This window comes from Oenanthe melanoleuca, chromosome 25, assembly GCF_029582105.1.
Source record: "Oenanthe melanoleuca isolate GR-GAL-2019-014 chromosome 25, OMel1.0, whole genome shotgun sequence".
NCBI classification, from domain to species: domain Eukaryota; kingdom Metazoa; phylum Chordata; class Aves; order Passeriformes; family Muscicapidae; genus Oenanthe; species Oenanthe melanoleuca.
This window is the reverse complement of record NC_079358.1, coordinates 6,076,055-6,100,267: the sequence shown is the minus strand read 5'-3', so window position 1 is coordinate 6,100,267 and position 24,213 is coordinate 6,076,055. Positions and strand designations below refer to the sequence as shown.

The window sequence follows — 24,213 nt, the reverse complement described above, 5'->3', positions numbered from 1 at the left end:
AATTTGGGAATTTTTTAAAATTTTTTTTAATTTTTATTTTATGAAGGAGAAGCCACGCCCACCCCAATTGACATCAATTAATTAATTAAACCCCCAATTAATTAATTAATTAATTAACCCCAGTGTCCAAATTTTGGGATAAAATAAAAAATTTGAGGAAATTCCCCAAAAAATTTTGGATGAAATTTGGGAATTTTTTTTTTTTATTTTATTCCTTTGTGACCTCCCCAGCCCCTCCCCCTTTGCCCAAAATTCTCATTTTTCACCCCAAAAAAACTTTATGTAGAAAACTGGGAATTCCCAAAATTCCAAAGTATTCCCAAAATTCCAAAGAATTCCCAAAATTCCAACGAATTCCCAAAATTCCTGATTTGGACATCCCAAAAAAAAATCCAAAAAAAAAAACCCAAAAATTGGGAAAATTGCCCCAAAAAACTCCAGAAATTTGGGAATTTTTGGGATAAAAACTTCAAGAATTTGAGGAAAACCCAAAAAAAAATTTGGGAGGAATTCCCAAAATAAAATTAAATTCAGGAATTCCCAAAACCCAAAAAAATTCCCCAAAATTCCCATTTTGAACAGAAAAAAACCAAAAATTTGGGAAAATAACCCCAAAAAACTCCAGAATTTTGGGTTAAAAACTTCGGGAATTTGAGGAAACCCCCAAAAAAATTTTGGGTGGAATTCCCAAAACCCCAAAAAATTCCCCAAAATTCCCAATTTTGAACAGAAAAAACCCCAAAATTTGGGAAAATAACCCCAAAAACATCCGGAGTTTTTTGGAATTTTGGGACAAAATGGGCGGAAATTTGAGAAAATCCTAAAAAAATTTTGGGTGGAATTCTGAGAAATTTGGGAATTTTTTTTTTTTTTATTCCCTTGTGACCTCCCCAGCCCCTCCCCCTTTGCCCAAAATTCTCATTTTTCACCCCAAACCCGCCCCTAGAAAATCCGTGTACAAAAACCGGGGGGGGGTCGGCCGGAATTTTGGGAATTTTGGGGAATTTTTGGGGAATTTTTAGGGAATTTTGGTAAATTTTGGGAATTTTGGGAATTTGGAAATTTTGGGATTTTGAGATTTTGGGGATTTTGGAATTTTGGGGATTTTGGGAATCTTGAGAATTTTGGGGATTTTTTTGGATTTTTGGAATTTTGGGAATTTTGGGGATTTTTTGGGAATTTTTGGGAATTTTGGGGACAGAATTTTGGGGATTTTTGGGAATTTTGGGGAATTCTCCGGAACTTTGGGGATTTTGAGATTTTGGAATTTTGGGGAATTTGGAATTTTGAGATTTTGGGGATTTTGGAATTTTGGGAATTTTGGGGAATTCTCCGGAACTTTGGGAATTCTGGGGATTTTGGAATTTTTGGGAATTTTTGGGAAATTTTGGGGAATTTTTTGGGAATTTTGGAGAATTTTTGGGAATTTGGGAATTTTGAGGTTCTTGGAATTTTGGGGAATTCTCTGGAATTTTGGGAATTCGGGAATTTTGCGATTTTTTTGGGGGGAATTTTGAGAATTTTGGGGAATTCTCCAGAATTTTGGGGATTTGGGGAATTTGGGAATTTTGAGATTTTTTTGAATTTTGGAATTTCAGGGGAATTCTCCGGAATTGTGGAGAATTTTGGGTTGTTTTTTTTTTTTTGAATTTCGGGAAATGTTGGGAATTCGGGAATTTTGTTAATTTTTGGGAATTTCGGGAAATGTTGGGAATTTGGGAATTTTGAGATTTTGGGAATTTCGGGAAATGTTGGGAATTTGGGAATTTGGGAATTTTTGGGGAATTTTTGGGTAATTTTTGGGAATTTGGGGGCTCAGGCGCGCTCCCCCCGGATGCGCCGCGCCAGCTGGATGTCCTTGGGCATGATGGTGACGCGCTTGGCGTGGATGGCGCAGAGGTTGGTGTCCTCAAACAGCCCCACCAGGTACGCCTCAGACGCCTCCTGTACAGGTGAGACAGGTGAGAGACAGGTGAGATACCCACGGGGTCACCTGTAACCCCAGTGTCCTCAAACAGCCCCACCAGGTACGCCTCAGAGGCCTCCTGTACAGGTGAGACAGGTGAGAGACAGGTGAGAGACAGGTATGGGACAGGTGAGATACAGGTGACACCAATGGCCGCGCTCTGGAAGTGCAGGTCGGTTCTGGGGTGTCACTGTCAGTACCCAGCTGTGTCCCATGATTACCCAGGTGTGCCCAGGTGTGTGCCATGATTACCCAGGTGTGCCCAGGTGTGCTCAGGTGTGTCCCAGGTGTGCCCAGGTGTACCCAGGTGTGCCCAGGTGTGCCCCTCACCTGCAGGGCGCCGATGGCCGCGCTCTGGAAGCGCAGGTTGGATCTGGGGTGTCACTGTCAGTACCCAGCTGTACCCAGGTGTATCTCAGGTATACCCAGGTGTGCTCAGGTGTGCCCAGGTGTGTGCCATGATTACCCAGGTGTATCTCAGGTGTGTCCCAGGTGTGCCCCTCACCTGCAGGGCGCCGATGGCCGCGCTCTGGAAGCGCAGGTCGGTTCTGGGCTGTCACTGCCAGTGCCCAGGTGTACCCAGGTGTATCTCAGGTATACCCAGCTGTACTCAGGTGTGTTCCAGGTGTGCCCAAGTGTACCCAGGTGTGCTCAGGTGTGTCCCAGGTGTGCCCAGGTGTGTCCCTCACCTGCAGGGCGCCGATGGCCGCGCTCTGAAAGCGCAGTTTGGATCTGGGGTGTCACTGTCAGTGCCCAGGTGTGTCCCAGGTGTGTCCCAGGTGTGCCCAGGTGTGCCCAGGTGTGTCCCTCACCTGCAGGGCGCCGATGGCCGCACTCTGGAAGCGCAGGTCAGTTCTGGGGTGTCACTGTCATTACCCAGGTGTGTCTCAGGTATACTCAGGTGTGCCCAGGTGTACCCAGGTGTGCCCCTCACCTGCAGGGCGCCAATGGCCGCGCTCTGGAAGCGCAGGTCGGTTCTGGGGTGTCACTGTCAGTACCCAGCTGTACCCAGGTGTATCTCAGGTATACCCAGGTGTGCTCAGGTGTGTCCCAGGTGTGTCTCAGGTATACTCAGGTGTGTCCCAGGTGTGCTCAGGTGTGTCCCTCACCTGCAGGGCGCCGATGGCCGCGCTCTGGAAGCGCAGGTCGGTTCTGGGGTGTCACTGACAGTACCCAGGTGTATCTCAGGTATACCCAGGTGTACCCAGGTGTATCCCATGATTACCCAGGTGTACCCAGGTGTACCCAGGTGTGCCCAGGTGTACTCAGGTGTATCCCATGATTACCCAGGTGTGCCCAGGTGTGCCCCTCACCTGCAGGGCGCCGATGGCCGCGCTCTGGAAGCGCAGGTCGGTTCTGGGCTGTCACTGTCAGTGCCCAGGTGTGTCCCTGTACCCAGGTGTATCCCATGATTACCCAGCTGTACCCAGGTGTGCCCAGGTGTGTGCCATGATTACCCAGGTGTGCCCAGGTGTGTCCCTGTGCCCAGGTGTATCCCATGATTCCCAGGTGTATCTCAGGTGTACCCAGGTGTGCCCAGGTGTGTCCCAGCTGTACCCAGGTGTATCCCATGATTACCCAGGTGTGTCCCTCACCTGCCCAGGTGTGCCCCTCACCTGCAGGGCGCCGATGGCCGCGCTCTGGAAGCGCAGGTCGGTTCTGGGCTGTCACTGTCAGTACCCAGCTGTACCCAGGTGTATCTCAGGTATTCCCAGCTGTACCCAGGTGTGTCCCAGGTGTATCTCAGGTATACTCAGGTGTGTCCCAGGTGTGCCCAGGTGTGCCCCTCACCTGCAGGGCGCCGATGGCCGCGCTCTGGAAGCGCAGGTCTGTTTTGAAGTCCTGCGCGATCTCCCGCACCAGCCGCTGGAACGGAAGTTTCCGGATCAGCAGCTCCGTGGATTTCTGGTAACGGCGAATCTCGCGCAGCGCCACCGTGCCGGGGCTGGGCAGGTGAGACAGGTGAGACAGGTGGGACAGGTGAGACAGGTGAGATAGAGGTGAGAGACAGGTGAGATACGGGTGGGACAGGTGGGATACAGGTGAGATAGAGGTGGGATAGGTGAGATACAGGTGAGACAGGTGGGATACAGGTGAGAGACAGGTGGGACAGAGGTGAGAGACAGGTGAGATACAGGTGGGACAGGTGAGACAGGTGAGACAGGTGAGATACAGGTGGGACAGGTGAGATAGAGGTGAGAGAGGTGAGACAGGTGGGACAGGTGAGGGACAGGTGAGATACAGGTGGGACAGGTGGGACAGGTGAGATACAGGTGAGAGAGAGGTGGGATAGGGACAGGTGAGAGAGAGGTGGGACATGTGAGACAGGTGGGAACAGGTGAGACACAGGTGAGACACAGGTGAGACAGGTGAGACAGGTGAGAGACAGGTGAGACAGGTGAGACAGGGGTGAGACAGGTGGGACAGGTGAGAGACAGGTGAGACAGGTGAGACACAGGTGAGACAGATGACAGGTGAGACAGGTGTGACACAGGTGAGACACAGGTGAGACAGGTAAAATACAGTTGAGACAATTGAGGCACAGGTGAGACACAGGTGAGACAGGTGAGGCACAGGTGTGGTTTGGGGTGTCACTGTCAGTACCCAGGTGTGTCCCTGACCTGTCCCAGCTGTACCCAGGTGTGTCCCTCACCTCTCCCAGCTGTGCCCCTCACCTGTCCCAGGTGCGCCCCAGTATCCCCCAGCGCCCCCCGTTACCGGTAGCGATGCGGTTTCTTCACGCCCCCGGTGGAGGGCGCGCTCTTCCGGGCCGCCTTGGTGGCGAGTTGTTTCCGCGGCGCTTTCCCGCCGGTGGATTTCCGAGCCGTCTGCTTGGTGCGGGCCATGCCGGGCCGTCACAGCCTGCGAGAGCCGCGAAAAACCGGGAGGAAAACGGGGCAAAAAACGGGAGAAACGGGGAGAAATCCCCGCGCGGCCTACGCGACTACAACTCCCATGAGCGCCCGCGCGCCGCGTCACGCGCCCGCTGCCCCGCGCCTGATTGGCTGAGCGCGGCGGAGGCGCAGCCCCGAACTACAACACCCAGAAGCCTCCGCGAAGCCCCCGCTGATTGGAGGAAGCGGCGGGCTTCCTTTGATTGACGTGCTTCACAGCCAATCAGCGCCCGCCTTCTCGGCCAACCAGCGCGCGGCACCACACGGAAGGCGGGACTAAAGGGAAGCGTCTCCTCAGGCGACCCCGGCCCCCCCCGCACCCCCCACCGCACACCGGAGCTTTCCCGGTACTTCCCTCCCGCAGCGCTCCCCGGTACCGACCCCCGGCCGCCGCCGCGCTCCCGGTACCTGCGAGCGGCGCTGGCGGCGGCGCTGGAGCCGTGCGGGTCCCGCGGTGCGGCTGCGGCGGCTTCGATCTCCCCCTTCCCGCCTTTCCCGGCAGAAAATGGCGGGTCCCGGCTGAGGGCGGTTCCCGTCGTGCCCCGCGCGCGGAGGGCGGGAACGGGCGGGGTCGGCTGAGGTGAGGCCGCGCCGCCATCTTGGATTCCTGAGGGGGCCGCGGGGCCTGAGGCGTCCGAGCGGTTTTTTTTTTTAAATTTATTTTAATTTATTTTTTATTTTTCCCTTCCTAATTCCATAAATCTCAAATGTCTCAATTTTGGGATGTTGTTTTTTTGGGGGGTTTTCAGCCAGAGGACGGAGTTTGGGAGAGCTCGGAGCGCGGCTCAGTTTTCCCTCATGGACTCGCTCAGTAAATCCCAAAAAAAACCCAATAAAACCAACAAAATCTTTTTAAATTTTTCATCTTTTATTCCCCAAAATTCCATAATTTCACTTTTTTTAGGATTAAAGGCCAAGCTTGGAGGTGCTCGGAGCGCCTTGATCCCCAAAATCCATAAAATAAAATAAAACAGCTCGATTAAAAAAAAAAAAATAGAATTATTTTATTCCCAAAATGAGGAATTCCAGAATTCCCCTGCGCTGCTTTTTGGGATTCAACAAGAAAATGGAATTTCCCACAGCCCAAAATTCCCAAAAATATATAAAAAAATAAAAAAAACAAAATCCTCAAATTTCCAAAGTTTTATTTCCCAAAATCTTTTATTTCCAATGTTTTATTCCCAACGTTTTATTTCCAAAAGGCCGCCGAGTAACGAGGATAATAAAATTCGGAATAATAATAAAAAAAAAAAAAAAAAAAAAAAGAAATAAAATAAAATAAAATAAAATAATTTTGGTACTTTCAGGGTTTTAAATTTTTTTTTTTCTCCTTCCAGGGAGAGCTCGGCTGGAGAAGAATCCCAAAAAAATCCAAATTTGGGCGAATTTGGCGTCGGTGAAAGCGGAAAATGAAAAAAAAAAGGAAAAAAAAAGGATTTGGGGGAAAGAAAAAAATTTGGGGGGGGGAAGAAAAATTTTGGGGGATTTTTGGGTGAAATTTGGGGGATTTTGGGGATTTTTGGGGGATTTTGGGTGAAATTTGGGGGATTTTGGGAATTTTTGGGGGATTTTGGGTGAAATTTGGGGGATTTTGGGTGAAATTTGGGGGATTTTTGGGGGGATTTGAGGGATTTTGGGGTATTTGAGGGATTTTAGGATTTTGGGGGGATCTGGGGGATTTTGGGTGAAATTTTAGAGGATTTTGGGGGGATTTGAGGGATTTTGGGCAGGATTTGGGGTGGGATTTGGGGTAGAATTAAAGGATTTTGGGTGAAATTTGGGTGGGAATTTTGGGTGGGAGTTTGGGGGGGATTTGAAGGATTTTTGTGGTGGGATTTGGGGTGGGATTTTGGGATTTGGGGTAAAATTTGAGGGATTTTGGGTGGGATTTGAAGGATTTGAGGTGGAATTTGGGGTGGAATTAAAGGATTTTGGGGGGGATTTGAGGGATTTTTGGGCTGGAATTTGGGTTAGGATTTGGGGTGGGATTTGGGGGGATTTTGGGGGGATTTGGGGCAGGATTTAGGGTGATTTGGGTGGGATTTGGGTGAAATTAAGGAATTTGGGGTGAAATTTTAGGGATTTGGGGTGGGATTTGAAGAATTTTGGGTGAGATTTTGGGTAAAATTAGGGGTGGGATTTGGGAGAAATTTGGGGCAGGATTTTAGGGTGGGATTTGGGGTGGAATTAAAGGATTTTGGGTTAAATTTGGGGTGGGATTTGGGGCGGGATTTGGGGTGGGATTTGAAGAATTTTGGGTGAGATTTTTGGGTAAAATTAGGGGTGGGATTTGGGAGAAATTTGGGGCAGGATTTTAGGGTGGGGTTTGGGGTGGAATTAAGGGATTTTGGGTGAAATTTGGGGTGGGATTTTGGGGTGGGATTAAGGGATTTTGGGTTAAATGTTGGGGTGGGATTTTGGGGTGGGATTTGGGATAGAATTAAAGAATTTGGGGTGGGATTTGGGGTGGGATTTTGGGGGGATTTAGGGCGGGCTCTGCCCCCCCCATCCCCCCCCGTTCCCCTCCCCCGCGCGGGGGGCTCGGGGCAGCGCCCGGTGCCGGCGGCGTTTCGGCGATTCCCGTCATGGAGCGCGGGGGAGGGGCTGGGGGGGGCTGGGGGGGGCAGCGCTGTCGCGACATGTCGCGATATCATCAGATATCCCGCGATATCCCGCGATATATCGTGATATCGCACGATATCCCACGATATATCACAATATCCTGCGATATCGCACTATATCGCGCGATATATCGCGATATTTCCCGATATAGCTCCCGATATTTTGCGATATATCATGATGTTTTGCGATATATCGCGATATCTCCCGATATATCGCGGGATATCGCGATATCTCCCGATATATCACGGGATATCGCGATATTTCCTGGTATATCGCGCCATATCGCGCCATGTCGCGACGGAGCCCCCCCTATCGGGGCCTAGGCCAGGCAGGCCTCGATGGCGGCGACGATCCTGCGCAGTTTGGAGTCGCTGTCCACGAAGCCATCGCCGTTCTGGGGACACGCCCCCAAAATTGGGATGGGGGACCCCAAAATTTGGGGGGGGAGGGGGGAGGTGGGGGAGGGGCGCTCACCTTTTTGGAGTGCACCAGGTGCGTCCCCACGGTCACCTCGAACCACCCGGTCACTTCTGGGGTGCCCTGGCCGGTCTGGGTGGGGGGAGATCCCCAAAATTTTGGGGAGTCACCCCAAAAAAATCCCAAAATCTCAACCAAAAAAATCCCACCCAAAAAAGTCCCCAAAAATCCCAAAAATCCCAGCCCAAAAAATCCCCAAATCCCAGAAATCCCAACCAAAAAAAATCCAAAAATCCCATCCCAAACAAATCCCAAAAATCCCACCCAAAAAATCCCCAAATCCCACCCGAAAAAATCCCAAAAATCTCACCCCCAAAAATTCCCCAAATCCCACCCAAAAAATCCCTAAAATCCCCCAAAATCCCACCCCAAAAATCCCAAAAATCCCAGCCCAAATAAATCCCCAAATCCCAAAAATCCCATCCCAAACAAATCCCAAAAATCCCACCCAAAAAATCCCCAAATTCCACCTGAAAAAATCCCACCCGAAAAAATCCCAAAAATCCCAGCCCAAAAAAATCGCCAAAATCCCACCCAAAAAATCCCCAAAATCCCAAAAGTCCCACCCCAAAAATCCCCAAATCTGAAAAATCCCAGCTCAAAATAATTCCAAAAATCCCAGCCCAAAAAATCCCAAAATCCCAAAAATCCCAGCCCAAAGAAAAATCCCCAAAATCCCCAAAATCCCAGCCCTAAAAAATCCCCAAAATCCCAGCCCTAAAAAATCCCAAAATCCCACCCGAAAAAATCCCCAAAATCCCAAAAAATCCCCAAATCCCAAAAATCTGACCCAAAATATCCCAACCAAAAAAATCCCCAAATCCCAGCCCAAAAAAAATCCCCAAAATCCCAAAATCCGAGCCCAAAAAATCCCAAAATCCTAAAATCCCTCCCCAAAAAAATCCCAAAAATCCCTCCCCAAAAAAATCCCCAAAATCCCCCCCAAAAAAATCCCAAAATCCTGGGGATCCCCCCAAAAAATCCCCAAAATTCACGAGCCTCGACCCCCCCAAAATTTGTGTCCCCTCCCCAAAATCAGCCCCAACCCCCCAAAATTTGGGGTCCCCCCCACCAAAATCAGCCCCGATCCCCCAAATTTGGGTCCCCCTCCAAAATTTGGGGTCCCCCCTCAAAATCAGCCCCGACCACCCAAAATTTGGGGTCCCCTCCCCCCAAAATCTCAAAATCCGCCCCCACAAAATTTGGGGTCCCCCCCCCAAATCAGCCCCGAACCCCCAAAATTTGGGTTCTCCCCCCCCAAAATCCCCAAAATCAGCCCCGACCCCCCAAAATTTGGGCTCCCGACCTCCCAAAATTTGGGGTTCCCCCCCTCAAAATCAGGCTCAACCCCCCAAAATTTGGGGTCCCCCCCCAAAATTTGGGTCCCCGCCCCCCAAATTTGGGGTCCCCCCAGTCCCACCACGGCCAGGGCTCCCGGGAAGCGCCGCTCCAGCTCCTGCTTCAGCTTCTCAAACTGAAATTTTGGGAGGGGCGCTGATTTTTTTGGGGTCCCCCCAATTTTTTTGGGGTCCCCCCGTTGGTTTTTGGGGGTTCTCCCATTTTTTTGGGGGGGGGGGTTAAAAAAAAAGGGGGGGGAGGGGCTCACCTTGGGTTTGTAGCCTCAGGCTCCGCTGGGGGTGGGGGAGGAAAAGGGGAAACCCCCAAAATTTGGGACCATCCCAAAATTTGGGGACACCCCCAAAATTTGGGGAACCCGCCCCGGAATTTGGGGACCCCCCCCCCCCCCAAAATTTGGGACCCCCCGGTACCAGTAAAGGACATGGACTCGGAGCGGCGCCATGGCGGCAACTGCGCATGCGCGGGGGCGGGGCCGGAGGAGGGGGCGTGGCCAGAGGGGGCGTGGCCAGAGGGATGGGCGGGGCCAATGAGACGTGGGCGGGGTCAGCGGGATGTGGGCGTGGCCAGCGAGACGGGGCGTGGCCAGAGAGATAGGGCGGGGCCAGCGGGACCAGTAAAACCAGTACGGGGCTACCAGTGAGACCAGTATGGGAACACGGCTGGGACCAGTGAAACCAGTCCCTCCCAGTTTCCCCCCTCAGTGCTCCCAGTCCCTCCCAGTCCCCCTCAATCCCCCCCCCCCAGTCCCTCCCAGTTTCCCCCCAATCTCCCCCCACTCCCCTCCAATCCACTCCCACTCCCTCCCAGTTCCCTCCATCCCCTCCCAGTCCCTCCCAGTTCTCCCTCAGTCCCTCCCAGTCCCTCCCAGTTCCCTCCAATCCCCTCCCAGTCCCTCCCAGTCCCGCCCAGTCCCTCCCAGTATCCCCCAATCCCCTCCCAGTCCCTCCCAGTTCCCTCCAATCCCCTCCCAGTCCCCTCCCAGTCCCTCCCAGTCCCGCCCCTCCCCTCCCCCACGCTCCGAGCGCCGATGGATCCCCGGGATCCGCTGGATCCGCCCGATCCCGGGGGGCGCCGCCGCTGACCCGGGGGGTCCCGGGGGGTCCCGGGGGGGGCCCGGGGGGGGCCCGGGAATCCCGGGGGGGTCCCGGGGGGTTTGGGGGGTCCCGGCGCCCCCCAGGCCGGAGCCATGGGCGAATGGACCATCCTGGAGCGGCTGCTGGAGGCGGCGGTGCAGCAGCACTCCACCATGATCGGCAGGTGAGCGGGGGAACCCCCAATTCATCCTGAATTCATCCCGAATTTATCCCGAATTCATCCCGAATTCATCCTGAATTTATCCCGAATTTATCCCGAATTTATCCCGAATTTATCCCGAATTTATCCCGAATTTATCCTGAATTTATCCCGAATTTATCCCGAATTTATCCCGAATTTATCCCGAATTTATCCTGAATTTATCCAGAATTTGTCCCGAATTTATCCCGAATTCATCCTGAATTTATCCCCGAATTTATCCTGAATTCATCCTGAATTTATCCAGAATTTGTCCCGAATTCATCCTGAACTTGTCCCGAATTTATCCCGAATTCATCCCGAATTTATCCCGAATTTATCCCGAATCCATCCTAAATCCACCCCCACTTACAGCCTGAATTCATCCTAAATCCACCCCAAATTCACCCTGAATCCACCCCAAATTCACCCCAAATTTATCCCAAATTCATCCCAAATTCACCCCAAATCCACCCCTGGTTACACCCCAAACACACCCTGGTTACATCCCCAAATTCACCCCAAATCCATCCTAAATCTACCCCGAATTCATCCCAAATTTATCCTGAATTCATCCCAAATCCCCCCCAAATCCATCCCCTGTTAAACCCCAAATCTACCCCAAATTCATCCCAAATCTACCCCAAATTCATCCTGGTTACAGCCTGAATTTATCCTGAATTTATCCCAAATCCCCCCCAAATCCATCCCCCGTTAAATCCCAAATTCATCCTGGTTACAAACTGAATTTATCCCAAATTCACCCCAAATCCATCCTGGTTACAGCCTGAATTTATCCCGAATTTATCCTAAATTGTTCCTGAAGCCACCCAAATCCACCCCAAATTCACCCCAAATCCACCCCAAATTTATCCCAAATCCACCCCAAATCCACCCCAAATTTATCCCAAATTCACCCCAAATCCATCCTAAATCTACCCCGAATTTATCCCAGATTCATCCTGGTTACAGCCTGAATTTATTCTGAATTTATCCCAAATCCACCCCAAAATCCATCCCCTGTTACACCCCATATTCATCCCAAATTCACCCCAAATTCATCCTGGTTACAGCCTGAATTTATTCTGAATTTATCCCAAATCCACCCAAATCCACCCCAAATTTATCCCGAATTTATCCTGAATTTATCCCAAATCCACCCCAAATCCACCCCAAATTTATCCTGAATTTATTCTGAATTTATCCCAAATCCACCCCAAATCCATCCCAGTTACACATTGAATTTATCCTGAATTTATCCCGAATCCACCCCAAATTCATCCCAAATTCATCCCAAATTTATCCTGAATCCACCCCGAATTTATCCCAAATCCATCCCAAATTCACCCCAAATTCCATCCCCTGTTAAACCCCAAATTCATCCCAAATTTATCCCGAATTTATCCTAAATCCACCCTGAATTCACCTGAATTCACCCCAAATCCCCCCGGTTCCACCTGAGCACACCTGGTTCCATCCCAAATCCACCCCAAATTCACCTGAATTCACCCCAAATCCCCCCAAATCCCCCCCAAATCCCCCCCAAATCCCCCCCAAATCCCCCCCGGCTCGCTCAGGTGTGACCCAGGTGACCCCAGGTGACCCCGCGGTGGCTCAGGGCCGCCCACGGGATCACGTGACCGGCAGGGATCACGTGACCGGCTGGGGGCAGGACAGGTGAGGCAGGACAGGTGAGTCGTGGGGGGGCAGGGCCAGGTGAGACTCGGGGTCCAGGTGGGATTTGGGGGCCCAGCTGAGACCCAGAGCCAGGTGAGACCCACAGGTGAGACCCACAGACAGGTGAGACCCAGAGTCAGGTGAGACCCACAGGTGAGACCCTGACCCAGGTGAGACCCACAGGTGAGACCCACAGGTGAGACCCTCAGCCAGGTGAGACCCTCAGACAGGTGAGACCCACAGGTGAGACCCAGAGTCAGGTGAGACCCTCAGACAGGTGAGACCCTCAGCCAGGTGAGACCCAGAGTCAGGTGAGACCCTCAGCCAGGTGAGACCCACAGGTGAGACCCACAGGTGAGACCCTCAGCCAGGTGAGACCCTGATCCAGGTGAGACCCACAGGTGAGATCCACAGGTGAGACCCACAGGTGAGACCCAGAGCCAGGTGAGACCCTCAGACAGGTGAGACCCTCAGGTGAGACCCACAGGTGAGACCCACAGGTGAGACCCACAGGTGAGACCCTCAGCCAGGTGAGACCCACAGGTGAGACCCACAGGTGAGACAGGTGAGACCCAGAGTCAGGTGAGACCCACAGGTGAGACCCACAGGTGAGACCCACAGGTGAGACCCGCAGGTGAGACCCTCAGCCAGGTGAGACCCACAGGTGAGACCCACAGGTGAGACCCACAGGTGAGACCCAGAGCCAGGTGAGACCCACAGGTGAGACCCTCAGCCAGGTGAGACCCACAGGTGAGACCCACAGGTGAGACCCTGACCCAGGTGAGACCCTCAGCCAGGTGAGACCCACAGGTGAGACCCAGAGCCAGGTGAGACCCACAGGTGAGACCCACAGGTGAGACCCACAGCCAGGTGAGACCCTCAGGTGAGACCCACAGGTGAGACCCTCAGCCAGGTGAGACCCACAGGTGAGACCCTCAGCCAGGTGAGACCCTCAGGTGAGATCCACAGCCAGGTGAGACCCTCAGGTGAGACCCACAGGTGAGACCCACGGGTGAGACCCACAGGTGAGACCCTCAGCCAGGTGAGACCCTCAGCCAGGTGATTTTGCTCCCCACTCACCTTTCCTGAAGAATCCTCCTGACCCTGGTGTTGATTTCATGATTTCATGGCGATTTCATGACGATTTCATGACGATTTTTAACCCTTTCTCCCCAGGATTCTCCTGACCGTGGTGGTGATTTCATGACGATTTAATGACGATTTTTAACCCCTTTTTCCCCACGATCCTGCTGACTGTTGTGGTGATTTCCTGGTGATTTTTAACCCCTTTCTCCCCAGGATTTTGCTGACTTTATGCTGATTTTTAACCCCTTTTTCCCCAGAATCCTGCTGACCGTGGTGGTGATTTTATGACGATTTCATGACGATTTTTAACCCTTTTTCCCCAGGATCCTGCTGACCCTGCTGCTGATTTCATGACGATTTTTAACCCTTTCTCCCCAGGATCCTGCTGACCGTGGTGCTGATTTTTAACCCCTTTCTCCCCAGGATCCTGCTGACCGTGGTGGTGATTTCATGACGATTTCATGACGATTTTTAACCCTTTCTCCCCAGGATCCTGCTGACCATGGTGATAATTTTTAACCCTTTCTCCCCAGAATCCTGCTGACCCTGGTGCTGATTTCATGACGATTTTTAACCCCTTTCTCCCCACGATCCTGCTGACTGTTGTGGTGATTTCCTGGTGATTTTTAACCCTTTTTTCCCCAGGATCCTGCTGACCGTGGTGCTGATTTCATGACGATTTCATGACGATTTTTAACCCTTTCTTTCCCCAGGATCCTGCTGACCGTGGTGCTGATTTTTAACCCTTTTCTCCCCAGGATCCCGCTGACCGTGGTGATAATTTTTAACCCTTTCTCCCCAGGATTTTGCTGACTTTATGCTGATTTTTAACCCCTTTCTCCCCAGGATCCTGCTGACCGTGGTGATGATTTTTAACCCTTTTTCCCCAGGATTCTCCTGACCGTGGTGCTGATTTTTAACCCCTTTCTCCCCAGGATTCTCCTGACCGTGGTGCTGATTTTGTGCTGATTTCATGACGATTTTAATGACGATTTTTAACCCCTTTCTCCCCAGGATCCTGCTGACCCTGGTGCTGATTTCATGACGATTTTTAACCCTTTCTCCCCAGGATTCTCCTGACCATGGTGATAATTTTTAACCCTTTCTCCCCAGGATTCTCCTGACTGTTGTGGTGATTTCCTGGTGATTTTTAACCCTTTCTCCCCAGGATCCTGCTGACCATGCTGATAATTTTTAACCCTTTCTCCCCAGGATCCTGCTGACCGTGGTGGTGATTTTCCGCATCCTGATCGTGGCCATCGTGGGCGAGACGGTGTACGAGGACGAGCAGACCATGTTCATGTGCAACACGCTGCAGCCCGGCTGCAACCAGGCCTGCTACGACAAGGCCTTCCCCATCTCCCACATCCGCTACTGGGTCTTCCAGATCATCCTGGTGTGCACGCCCAGCCTCTGCTTCATCACCTACTCGGTGCACCAGGCGGCCAAGCAGCGCGAGCGCCGCTACTCCTTCCTCTACCCCATCCTGGAGCCCAAGAGGCCCAAAGCCAACGGGGCCCTGGCGGCCGACGGGGCCAAGGACGGCGAGGAGGCGGCGGCGCGGCCGCAGCGGAGCGCCAAGATGAAGCGGCAGGAGGGGATCTCCAGGTTTTATGTTATCCAGGTGGGTGGAAAGCGTGGAAAAATGGGGTTTTTGGGTGAAAAATGGGTTTTTGGGGGTAAAAAATGGGGTAAAAAAATGTAAAAAGCCAGGAGGTCCAAGATGAAGCGGCAGGAGGGGATCTCCAGGTTTTATGTCATCCAGGTGGGTGGAAAGCGTGGAAAAATGGGGTTTTGGGAGTAAAAAATGGGTTTTAGGGGTGAAAAATGGGGTAAGAAAATGTAGAAACCCAGGAGCGCCAAGATGAAGCGGCAGGAGGGGATCTCCCGGTTCTACGTCATCCAGGTGGGTGGAAAGCGTGGAAAAATGGGGTTTTTGTGTGAAAAATGGGGTAAAAATTGGATTTTTTATAGTAAAAAATAGCCAGGAGCGCCAAGATGAAGCGGCAGGAGGGGATCTCCCGGTTTTATGTCATCCAGGTGGGTGGAAAGCGTGGAAAAATGGGTTTTGGGAGTGAAAAATGGGTTTTTGAGGGTAAAAAATGGGGTAAAAAAATGTAAAAAGCCAGGAGGTCCAAGATGAAGCGGCAGGAGGGGATCTCCAGGTTTTATGTCATCCAGGTGGGTGGAAAGCGTGGAAAAATGGGTTTTTGGGAGTGAAAAATGAGGTAAAAAATGGATTTTTTGGGGTAAAAAATGGGGTAAAAAATGGATTTTTTATACTAAAGACAGGGGGAAAAAAACCACAACAAATGGATTTTTAGTAGTAAAAAACAAGGTAAAAAGCCAGGAGCGCCAAGATGAAGTGGCAGGAGGGGATCTCCCGGTTCTACGTCATCCAGGTGGGTGGAAAGCGTGGAAAAATGGGTTTTGGGGTGAAAAACAGGGTAAAAAATGGATTTTTTATAGTAGAAAATGGGGTAAGAAAGTGTAGAAACCCAGGAGCGCCAAGATGAAGCGGCAGGAGGGGATCTCCAGGTTTTATGTTATCCAGGTGGGTGGAAAGCGTGGAAAAATGGATTTTTGGGAGTGAAAAATGGGTTTTTGGGGGTAAAAAATGGGGTAAAAAATGGATTTTTTATAGTAGAAAATGGGGTAAGAAAATGTTGAAACCCAGAAGCACCAAGATGAAGCGGCAGGAGGGGATCTCCAGGTTTTATGTCATCCAGGTGGGTGGAAAGCGTGGAAAAATGGCGTTTTGGGGTGAAAAATGGGTTTTTGGGGGTGAAAAATGGGGTAAAAAATGGATTTTTGGTGGAAAAAGGTGGGGTAAAAAAACGTAAAAAAAATAGGTAGTGGAAAACGCGATGAAAAATGCAAAAAATGGAAAAAAAAAAAAAAAAAAAAAAGGGTTTTAGTAGTGGAAAATGGGGTGAAAAAATGCCCCAAAAAAAAGTCTTTTTCGTAGTAAAAAATGGGGTAAAAACACACAAAAAATGGATTTTTAGTAGTAAAAAACAAGGTAAAAAGCCAGGAGCACCAGGATGAAGCGGCAGGAGGGGATCTCCAGGTTTTATGTCATCCAGGTGGGTGGAAAGCGTGAAAAAATGGGTTTTGGGAGTAAAAAATGGGTTTTTGGGAGTGAAAAATGGGGTAAGAAATGTAGAAACCGAGGAGCGCCAAGATGAAGCGGCAGGAGGGGATCTCCCGGTTCTACGTCATCCAGGTGGGTGGAAAGCGTGGAAAAATGGGGTCTTGGGAATGAAAAATGGGGTAAAAAAATGGATTTTTGGGGGTAAAAAATGGGGTAAAAAAATGGATTTTTCATACTAAAGACATGGGGAAAAAAACCACAACAAATGGATTTTTAGTAGTAAAAAACAAGGTAAAAAGCCAGAAGTGCCAAGATGAAGCGGCAGGAGGGGATCTCCAGGTTTTATGTCATCCAGGTGGGTGGAAAACGTGAAAAAATGGGGTTTTGGGAGTGAAAAATGGGGTAAAAAATGGATTTTTTGGGGTGAAAAATGGGGTAAGAAAATGTAAAAACCCAGGAGCGCCAAGATGAAGCGGCAGGAGGGGATCTCCAGGTTCTACGTCATCCAGGTGGGTGGAAAGCGTGGAAAAATGGGGTTTTTACAGTAATAAATGGGTTTTTTGGGGGTAAAAAATGGGTTTTTTGGGGTGAAAAATGGGGTAAGAAAATGTAGAAGCCCAGGAGCGCCAAGATGAAGCGGCAGGAGGGGATCTCCAGGTTTTATGTTATCCAGGTGGGTGGAAAGCGTGAAAAAATGGATTTTTGGGAGTGAAAAATGGGGTAAAAACACAGAAAAAATGGATTTTTCATAGTAGAAAATGGGGTAAAAAATTGCAAAAAGCCAGGAGCGCCAAGATGAAACGGCAGGAGGGGATCTCTAGGTTTTATGTTATCCAGGTAGGTGGAAAGCGTGAAAAAATGGGTTTTTTATAGTAATAAATGGGTTTTTGGGGGTAAAAAATGGGTTTTTTGGGGTGAAAAATGGGGTAAGAAAATGTAGAAACCCAGGAGCGCCAAGATGAAGCGGCAGGAGGGGATCTCCCGGTTTTATGTCATCCAGGTGGGTGGAAAGTGTGGAAAAATGGGAATTTTGGGGTGAAAAACAGGGTAAAAATTGGATTTTTTATAGTAATAAAATAGCCAGGAGCGCCAAGATGAAGCGGCAGGAGGGGATCTCCAGGTTTTATGTTATCCAGGTGGGTGGAAAGCGTGAAAAATGGGTTTTTGGGAGTAAAAAATGGGGTAAAAAATGTAGAAACCCAGGAGTGCCAAGATGAAGCGGCAGGAGGGGATCTCCCGGTTCTACGTCATCCAGGTGGGTGGAAAACGTGAAAAAATGGGTTTTTTGGGTAAAAAATGGGGTAAAAATGGATTTTTTGGGGTGAAAAATGGGGTAAGAAAATGTAGAAACCCAGGAGCGCCAAGATGAAGCGGCAGGAGGGGATCTCCCGGTTCTACGTCATCCAGGTAGGTGAAAAAGCGAGAAAAAATGGGTTTTTGGGAGTAAAAAATGGGTTTTTGGGGGTAAAAAATGGATTTTTTGGGGCGAAAAATGGGGTAAGAAAATGTAGAAACCCAGGAGCGCCAAGATGAAACGGCAGGAGGGGATCTCCTGGTTCTATGTCATCCAGGTGGGTGAAAAATGGGGTGGAAAGCATAGAAAATGGATTTTTCATAGTAGAAAATAGGTAAGAAAATGTAGAAACCGAGGAGCGCCAAGATGAAACGGCAGGAGGGGATCTCCAGGTTCTATGTTATCCAGGTGGGTGGAAAGCGTGGAAAAATGGGGTTTTGGGAATAAAAAATGGATTTTTGGGGTGAAAAATGGGGTAAGAAAATGTAGAAACCCAGGAGCGCCAAGATGAAGCAGCAGGAGGGGATCTCCAGGTTCTACGTCATCCAGGTGGGTGGAAAGCGTGAAAAAATGGGGTTTTTGGGTGAAAAATGGGTTTTTTATAGTAATAAATGGGTTTTTGGGGGTAAAAAATGGGGTAAAAAAATGTAAAAAGCCAGGAGTGCAAAGATGACGCGGCAGGAGGGGATCTCCCGGTTCTACGTCATCCAGGTGGGTGGAAAGCGAGAAAAAATGGGGTTTTGGGAGTGAAAAATGGGGTAAAAAATGGATTTTTTATAGTAAAAAAATAGCCACGAGTGCCAAGATGAAGCGGCAGGAGGGGATCTCCCGGTTCTATGTCATCCAGGTAGGTGAAAAGCGTGAAAAAATGGGTTTTTGGGAGTAAAAAAATGGGTTTTTGGGGGTAAAAAATGGATTTTTTGGGGCGAAAAATGGGGTAAGAAAATGTAGAAACCCAGGAGCGCCAAGATGAAGCGGCAGGAGGGGATCTCCTGGTTCTATGTCATCCAGGTAGGTGGAAAGCGTGGAAAAATGGGGTTTTGGGAGTGAAAAATGGGGTAAAAATTGGATTTTTTATAGTAAAAAAATAGCCAGGAGCACCAAGATGAAACGGCAGGAGGGGATCTCCCGTTTCTATGTCATCCAGGTGGGTGGAAAGCGTGGAAAAATGGGGTTTTGGGAGTGAAAAATGGGTTTTTGGGAGTAAAAAATGGGTTTTAGGGGTGAAAAATGGGGTAAGAAAATGTAGAAACCCAGGAGCGCCAAGATGAAGCGGCAGGAGGGGATCTCCTGGTTTTATGTTATCCAGGTGGGTGGAAAGCGTGAAAAAATGGGGTTTTGGGAGTGAAAAATGGGTTTTTGGGGATAAAAAATGGGGTAAAAAATGGATTTTTGGTGGAAAAAGGTGGGGTAAAAAAACGTAAAAAAATAGGTAGTGGAAAACGCGATGAAAAATGCAAAAAATGGAAAAAAAAAAAAAAAAAAAAAAAAAGGGTTTTAGTAGTGGAAAATGGGATGAAAAAATGCCCCAAAAAAAAAGTCTTTTTCGTAGTAAAAAATGGGGTAAAAACACACAAAAAATGGATTTTTAGTAGTAAAAAACAAGGTAAAAAGCCAGGAGCACCAGGATGAAGCGGCAGGAGGGGATCTCCAGGTTTTATGTCATCCAGGTGGGTGGAAAGCGTGAAAAAATGGGTTTTTTGGGTGAAAAAACAGGGTAAAAATTGGATTTTTTATAGTAAAAAAATAGCCAGGAGCGCCAAGATGAAACGGCAGGAGGGGATCTCCCGGTTCTACGTCATCCAGGTGGGTGAAAAATGTGAAAAAATGGGAATTTGGGAGTGAAAAATGGGGTAAAATCATAGAAAAAATGGATTTTTTGGGGTGAAAAATGGGGTAAGAAAATGTAGAAACCCAGGAGTGCCAAGATGAAGCGGCAGGAGGGGATCTCCAGGTTCTACGTCATCCAGGTGGGTGAAAAATGTGAAAAAATGGGGTTTTGGGGGTAAAAAATGGATTTTTTATAGTAAAAATATAGCCAGGAGCGCCAAGATGAAGCGGCAGGAGGGGATCTCCAGGTTTTATGTCACACAGGTGGGTGGAAAGCGTGAAAAAATGGGGTTTTGGGAGTAAAAAATGGGTTTTTTGGGGTAAAAATGGGTTTTTGGGGGTAAAAAATGGGGTAAAAAAATGTAAAAAGCCAGGAGCACCAAGATGAAGCGGCAGGAGGGGATCTCCAGGTTTTATGTCATCCAGGTGGGTGGAAAGCGTGGAAAAATGGGTTTTTTGGGTGAAAAATGGGGTAAAAAATGGATTTTTTATAGTAAAAATATAGCCAGGAGCGCCAAGATGAAGCGGCAGGAGGGGATCTCCAGGTTTTATGTTATCCAGGTGGGTGGAAAGCGTGGAAAAATGGGTTTTTGGGGTGAAAAACGGGGTAAAAATTGGATTTTTTATAGTAATAAAATAGCCAGGAGCGCCAAGATGAAGCGGCAGGAGGGGATATCCCGGTTCTACGTCATCCAGGTGGGTGGAAAGCGTGGAAAAATGGGTTTTGGGAGTAAAAAATGGGTTTTTTGGGTAAAAATGGGTTTTTGGGGTAAAAAATGGGGTAAGAAAATGTAGAAACCCAGGAGCGCCAAGATGAAGCGGCAGGAGGGGATCTCCAGGTTTTATGTCATCCAGGTGGGTGGAAAGTGTGGAAAAATGGGAATTTGGGAGTGAAAAAATGGGTTTTTTGGGTGAAAAATGGGTTTTTGGGGGTAAAAAATGGATTTTTTGGGGTGAAAAATGGGGTAAGAAAATGTAGAAACCCAGGAGTGCCAAGATGAAGCGGCAGGAGGGGATCTCCAGGTTTTATGTTATCCAGGTGGGTGGAAAGCGTGGAAAAATGGGGTTTTTGGGTGAAAAATGGGGTAAAAATTGGATTTTTTTATAGTAAAAAATAGCCAGGAGCGCCAAGATGAAGCGGCAGGAGGGGATCTCCCGGTTCTATGTCATCCAGGTGGGTGGAAAGCGTGGAAAAATGGGGTTTTGGCAATGAAAAATGGGGTAAAATCATAGAAAAAAATGGATTTTTCATAGTAGAAAATGGGGGTAAGAAAATGTAGAAACCCAGGAGCGCCAAGATGAAGTGGCAGGAGGGGATCTCCCAGTTCTGTGTCATCCAGGTGGGTGGAGAACGTGAAAAAATGGATTTTTGGGAGTGAAAAATGGGGTAAAATCATAGAAAAAATGGATTTTTCATAGTAGAAAATGGGGTAAGAAAATGTAGAAACCCAGGAGCGCCAAGATGAAGCGGCAGGAGGGGATCTCCCGGTTCTACGTCATCCAGGTGGGTGGAAAGAGTGAAAAAATGGGGTTTTGGGAGTAAAAAATGGGTTTTTGGGGGTAAAAAATGGGGTAAAAAAATGTAAAAAGCCAGGAGGTCCAAGATGAAACGGCAGGAGGGGATCTCCAGGTTTTATGTCATCCAGGTGGGTGGAAAGCGTGAAAAAATGGGTTTTTGGGAGTGAAAAAATGAGGTAAAAAATGGATTTTTTGGGGTAAAAAATGGATTTTTTATACTAAAGACAGGGGGAAAAAAAACACAACAAATGGATTTTTAGTAGTAAAAAACAAGGTAAAAAGCCAGGAGTGCCAAGATGAAGTGGCAGGAGGGGATCTCCCGGTTCTACGTCATCCAGGTGGGTGGAAAGCGTGGAAAAATGGGTTTTGGGGTGAAAAACAGGGTAAAAAATGGATTTTTTATAGTAGAAAATGGGGTAAGAAAATGTTGAAACCCAGGAGCGCCAAGATGAAGCGGCAGGAGGGGATCTCCAGGTTTTATGTTATCCAGGTGGGTGGAAAGCGTGGAAAAATGGATTTTTGGGAGTGAAAAATGGGTTTTTGGGAGTGAAAAATGGGGTAAAAAATGGATTTTTTATAGTAGAAAATGGGGTAAGAAAATGTTGAAACCCAGGAGCACCAAGATGAAGCGGCAGGAGGGGATCTCCAGGTTTTATGTCACACAGGTGGGTGGAATAAAAAGAAAAAAAAAAAAAAAAGCGTGGAAAAATGGGGTTTTGGGGTGAAAAATGGGGTAAAAAAAATGGATTTTTTTATAGTAAAAAAATAGCCAGGAGCGCCAAGATGAAGCGGCAGGAGGGGATCTCCCGGTTCTGTGTCATCCAGGTGGGTGGAAAACATGAAAAAAATGGGGTTTTGGCAATAAAAAATGGGTTTTGGGGGTAAAAAATGGGGTAAGAAAATGTAGAAACCCAGGAGCGCCAAGATGAAGCGGCAGGAGGGGATCTCCCGGTTCTACGTCATCCAGGTGGGTAAAAAACGTCCTGAACCCCCAAATTTCCCCTCACCTGGTGTTTCCCCCCCAGGTCGTTTTCAGGATCACCCTGGAGATCGGATTCCTGGGCAGGCATTATTTCCCATTCCTGTAACCCCAAAATTTCCGTCCTGAACCCCCAAAATTTCCCTGTCCCTGCACCCCAAATTTCCCCTCACCTGGTTCATTTCCATCCCAGGTGGTTTTCAGGAACACCCTGGAGATCGGATTCCTGGGGGGACAGTATTTCCCTGTCCCTGAACCCCCAGAATTTCCCTGTCCTGTCTCACCTGCTCCCTGGCTCTAAACCCCAATATTTCCCTGTCCCTGCACCCCAAATTCCTCTCACCTGGTTCATTTCTCCCCCAGGTAGGTTTCAGGAACGCCCTGGAGATCGGTTTCCTGGGCAGACAATTCCCTTTTCTCTCACCCCCAAATTTCCCTCACCTGGTTCATTTCCCCTCAGGTGGTTTTCAGGATCACCCTGGAGATCGGATTCCTGGGCAGCCAGTACTTCCTGTCCTGAACCCCCAAAATCCATTTCCCTGTCCCTGCACCCCCAGAATCCTGTCCCTGCACCCCAAATTTCCCCTCACCTGGTTCATTTCTCCCCAGGTGGTTTTCAGGATCACCCTGGAGATCGGATTCCTGGGCGGCCAGTACTTCTTATCCTGAACCCCCAAAATCCATTTCCCTGTCCCTGCACCCCCAAATTTCCCTCACCTGGTCTTTCCCCCCCAGGTTGTTTTCAGGAACGCCCTGGAGATCGGATTCCTGGGCGGGCAGTACTTCCCTGTCCTGTAACCCCCAGAATTTTCCTGTCCTGAACCCCCAAAATCCACTTCCCTGACCCTGAATCCCAAATTCCCCTCACCTGGTGCTTTTCCCCCCCAGGTAGTTTTCAGGAACGCCCTGGAGATCGGATTCCTGGGCGGCCAGTACTTCCTGTCCTGAACCCCCAAAATCCATTTCCCTGTCCCTGCACCCCCAGAATCCTGTCCCTACACCCCAAATTTCCCTCACCTGGTTCATTTCCCCCCAGGTAGTTTTCAGGAACGCCCTGGAGATCGGATTCCTGGGGGACAGTATTTCCTGTCCCTGCACCCCCAAAATCCTGTCCCTGAACCCCCAAATTTCCCCTCACCTGTCACTTTTCTCCCCAGGTTGTTTTCAGGAACGCCCTGGAGATCGGATTCCTGGGCGGCCAGTATTTCCCTGTCCTGTAACCCCAAAATTTCCGTCCTGAACCCCCAAAATCCTGTCCCTGCACCCCAAATTTCCCTCACCTGGTGCTTTTTCTGCAGGTTGTTTTCAGGAACGCCCTGGAGATCGGCTGGGCGGCCAGTACTTCCTATCCTGAACCCCCAAAATCCATTTCCCTGTCCCTGCACCCCAAATTCCCCTCACCTGGTGCTTTTTCTGCAGGTGGTTTTCAGGAACGCTCTGGAGATCGGCTTCCTGGGCAGGCAGTATTTCCCTGTCCTGTAACCCCCAAAATCCATTTCCCTGTCCCTGCACCCCCAGAATCCTGTCCCTGCACCCCAAATTTCCCTCACCTGGTGCTTTTTCTGCAGGTGGTGTTCAGGAACGCCCTGGAGATCGGCTTCCTGGGCGGCCAGTACTTCCTCTACGGCTTCAACGTCCCGGCCATCTTCGAGTGCGACCGCTACCCGTGCGTGAAGGAGGTGGAGTGCTACGTGTCGCGGCCCACGGAGAAAACCGTCTTCCTGGTGTTCATGTTCGCGGTGTCCGGGGTGTGCGTGCTGCTCACCTGGCCGAGCTGAACCACCTGGGCTGGCGCAAGGTGCGCGCGGCCGTGCGCGGGGCCCGGGCGCGCCGCAAGTCGCTGGCGGGGGCGAGGGGAGGAGGAAGGAGCCGGCGGCGCCGGTGCCGGTGCCGGCGCTGGGCAGGACCCAGTCCAGCGAGTCGGCGTACGTCTGATTTATTGGGGTCAGGATTTGGGATTTGGGGTCAGGATTGGGGTCGGCAGGACCCAGTCCAGCGAGTCGGCGTACGTGTGATTTATTGGGGTATGGAATTTGGGATTTGGGGTCAGGATTGGAGTCAGAGCCCTGTCTGGACAGGACCCAGTCCAGCGAGTCGGCCTGTGTGTGATTTGGGATTTGGGGATAGGATTGGGGTCAGGATTTG

The 24,213-nt window shown here is 49.8% G+C and overlaps 2 protein-coding genes and 1 pseudogene across 2 annotated transcripts; 1 reads left to right on the top strand and 2 right to left on the bottom strand.

Annotated features, from left to right (window-relative positions):
* Window positions 1-1,515: 1,515 nt before the first annotated feature.
* Window positions 1,516-5,412, bottom strand: LOC130262890 (histone H3.3A). The gene is made up of 4 exons (XM_056510394.1): window positions 5,269-5,412; window positions 4,685-4,828; window positions 3,758-3,911; window positions 1,516-1,944 (listed from the first exon to the last, which is right to left on the bottom strand). The coding sequence occupies exons 2-4, from the start codon at window positions 4,810-4,812 to the stop codon at window positions 1,816-1,818; spliced, it is 411 nt and encodes a 136-aa protein (XP_056366369.1). The 5' UTR covers window positions 4,813-4,828; window positions 5,269-5,412; the 3' UTR covers window positions 1,516-1,815.
* Window positions 5,413-7,325: 1,913 nt separating this feature from the next.
* Window positions 7,326-9,784, bottom strand: LOC130262911 (selenoprotein W-like). Its single transcript, XM_056510418.1, has 5 exons — window positions 9,729-9,784; window positions 9,566-9,590; window positions 9,380-9,433; window positions 7,957-8,031; window positions 7,326-7,876 (listed from the first exon to the last, which is right to left on the bottom strand). The coding sequence occupies exons 1-5, from the start codon at window positions 9,758-9,760 to the stop codon at window positions 7,802-7,804; spliced, it is 261 nt and encodes an 86-aa protein (XP_056366393.1). The 5' UTR covers window positions 9,761-9,784; the 3' UTR covers window positions 7,326-7,801.
* A 720-nt stretch (window positions 9,785-10,504) lies between these two features.
* Window positions 10,505-24,008, top strand: LOC130262938 (gap junction delta-2 protein-like; annotated as a pseudogene).
* The last annotated feature ends 205 nt before the right edge of the window (window positions 24,009-24,213 follow it).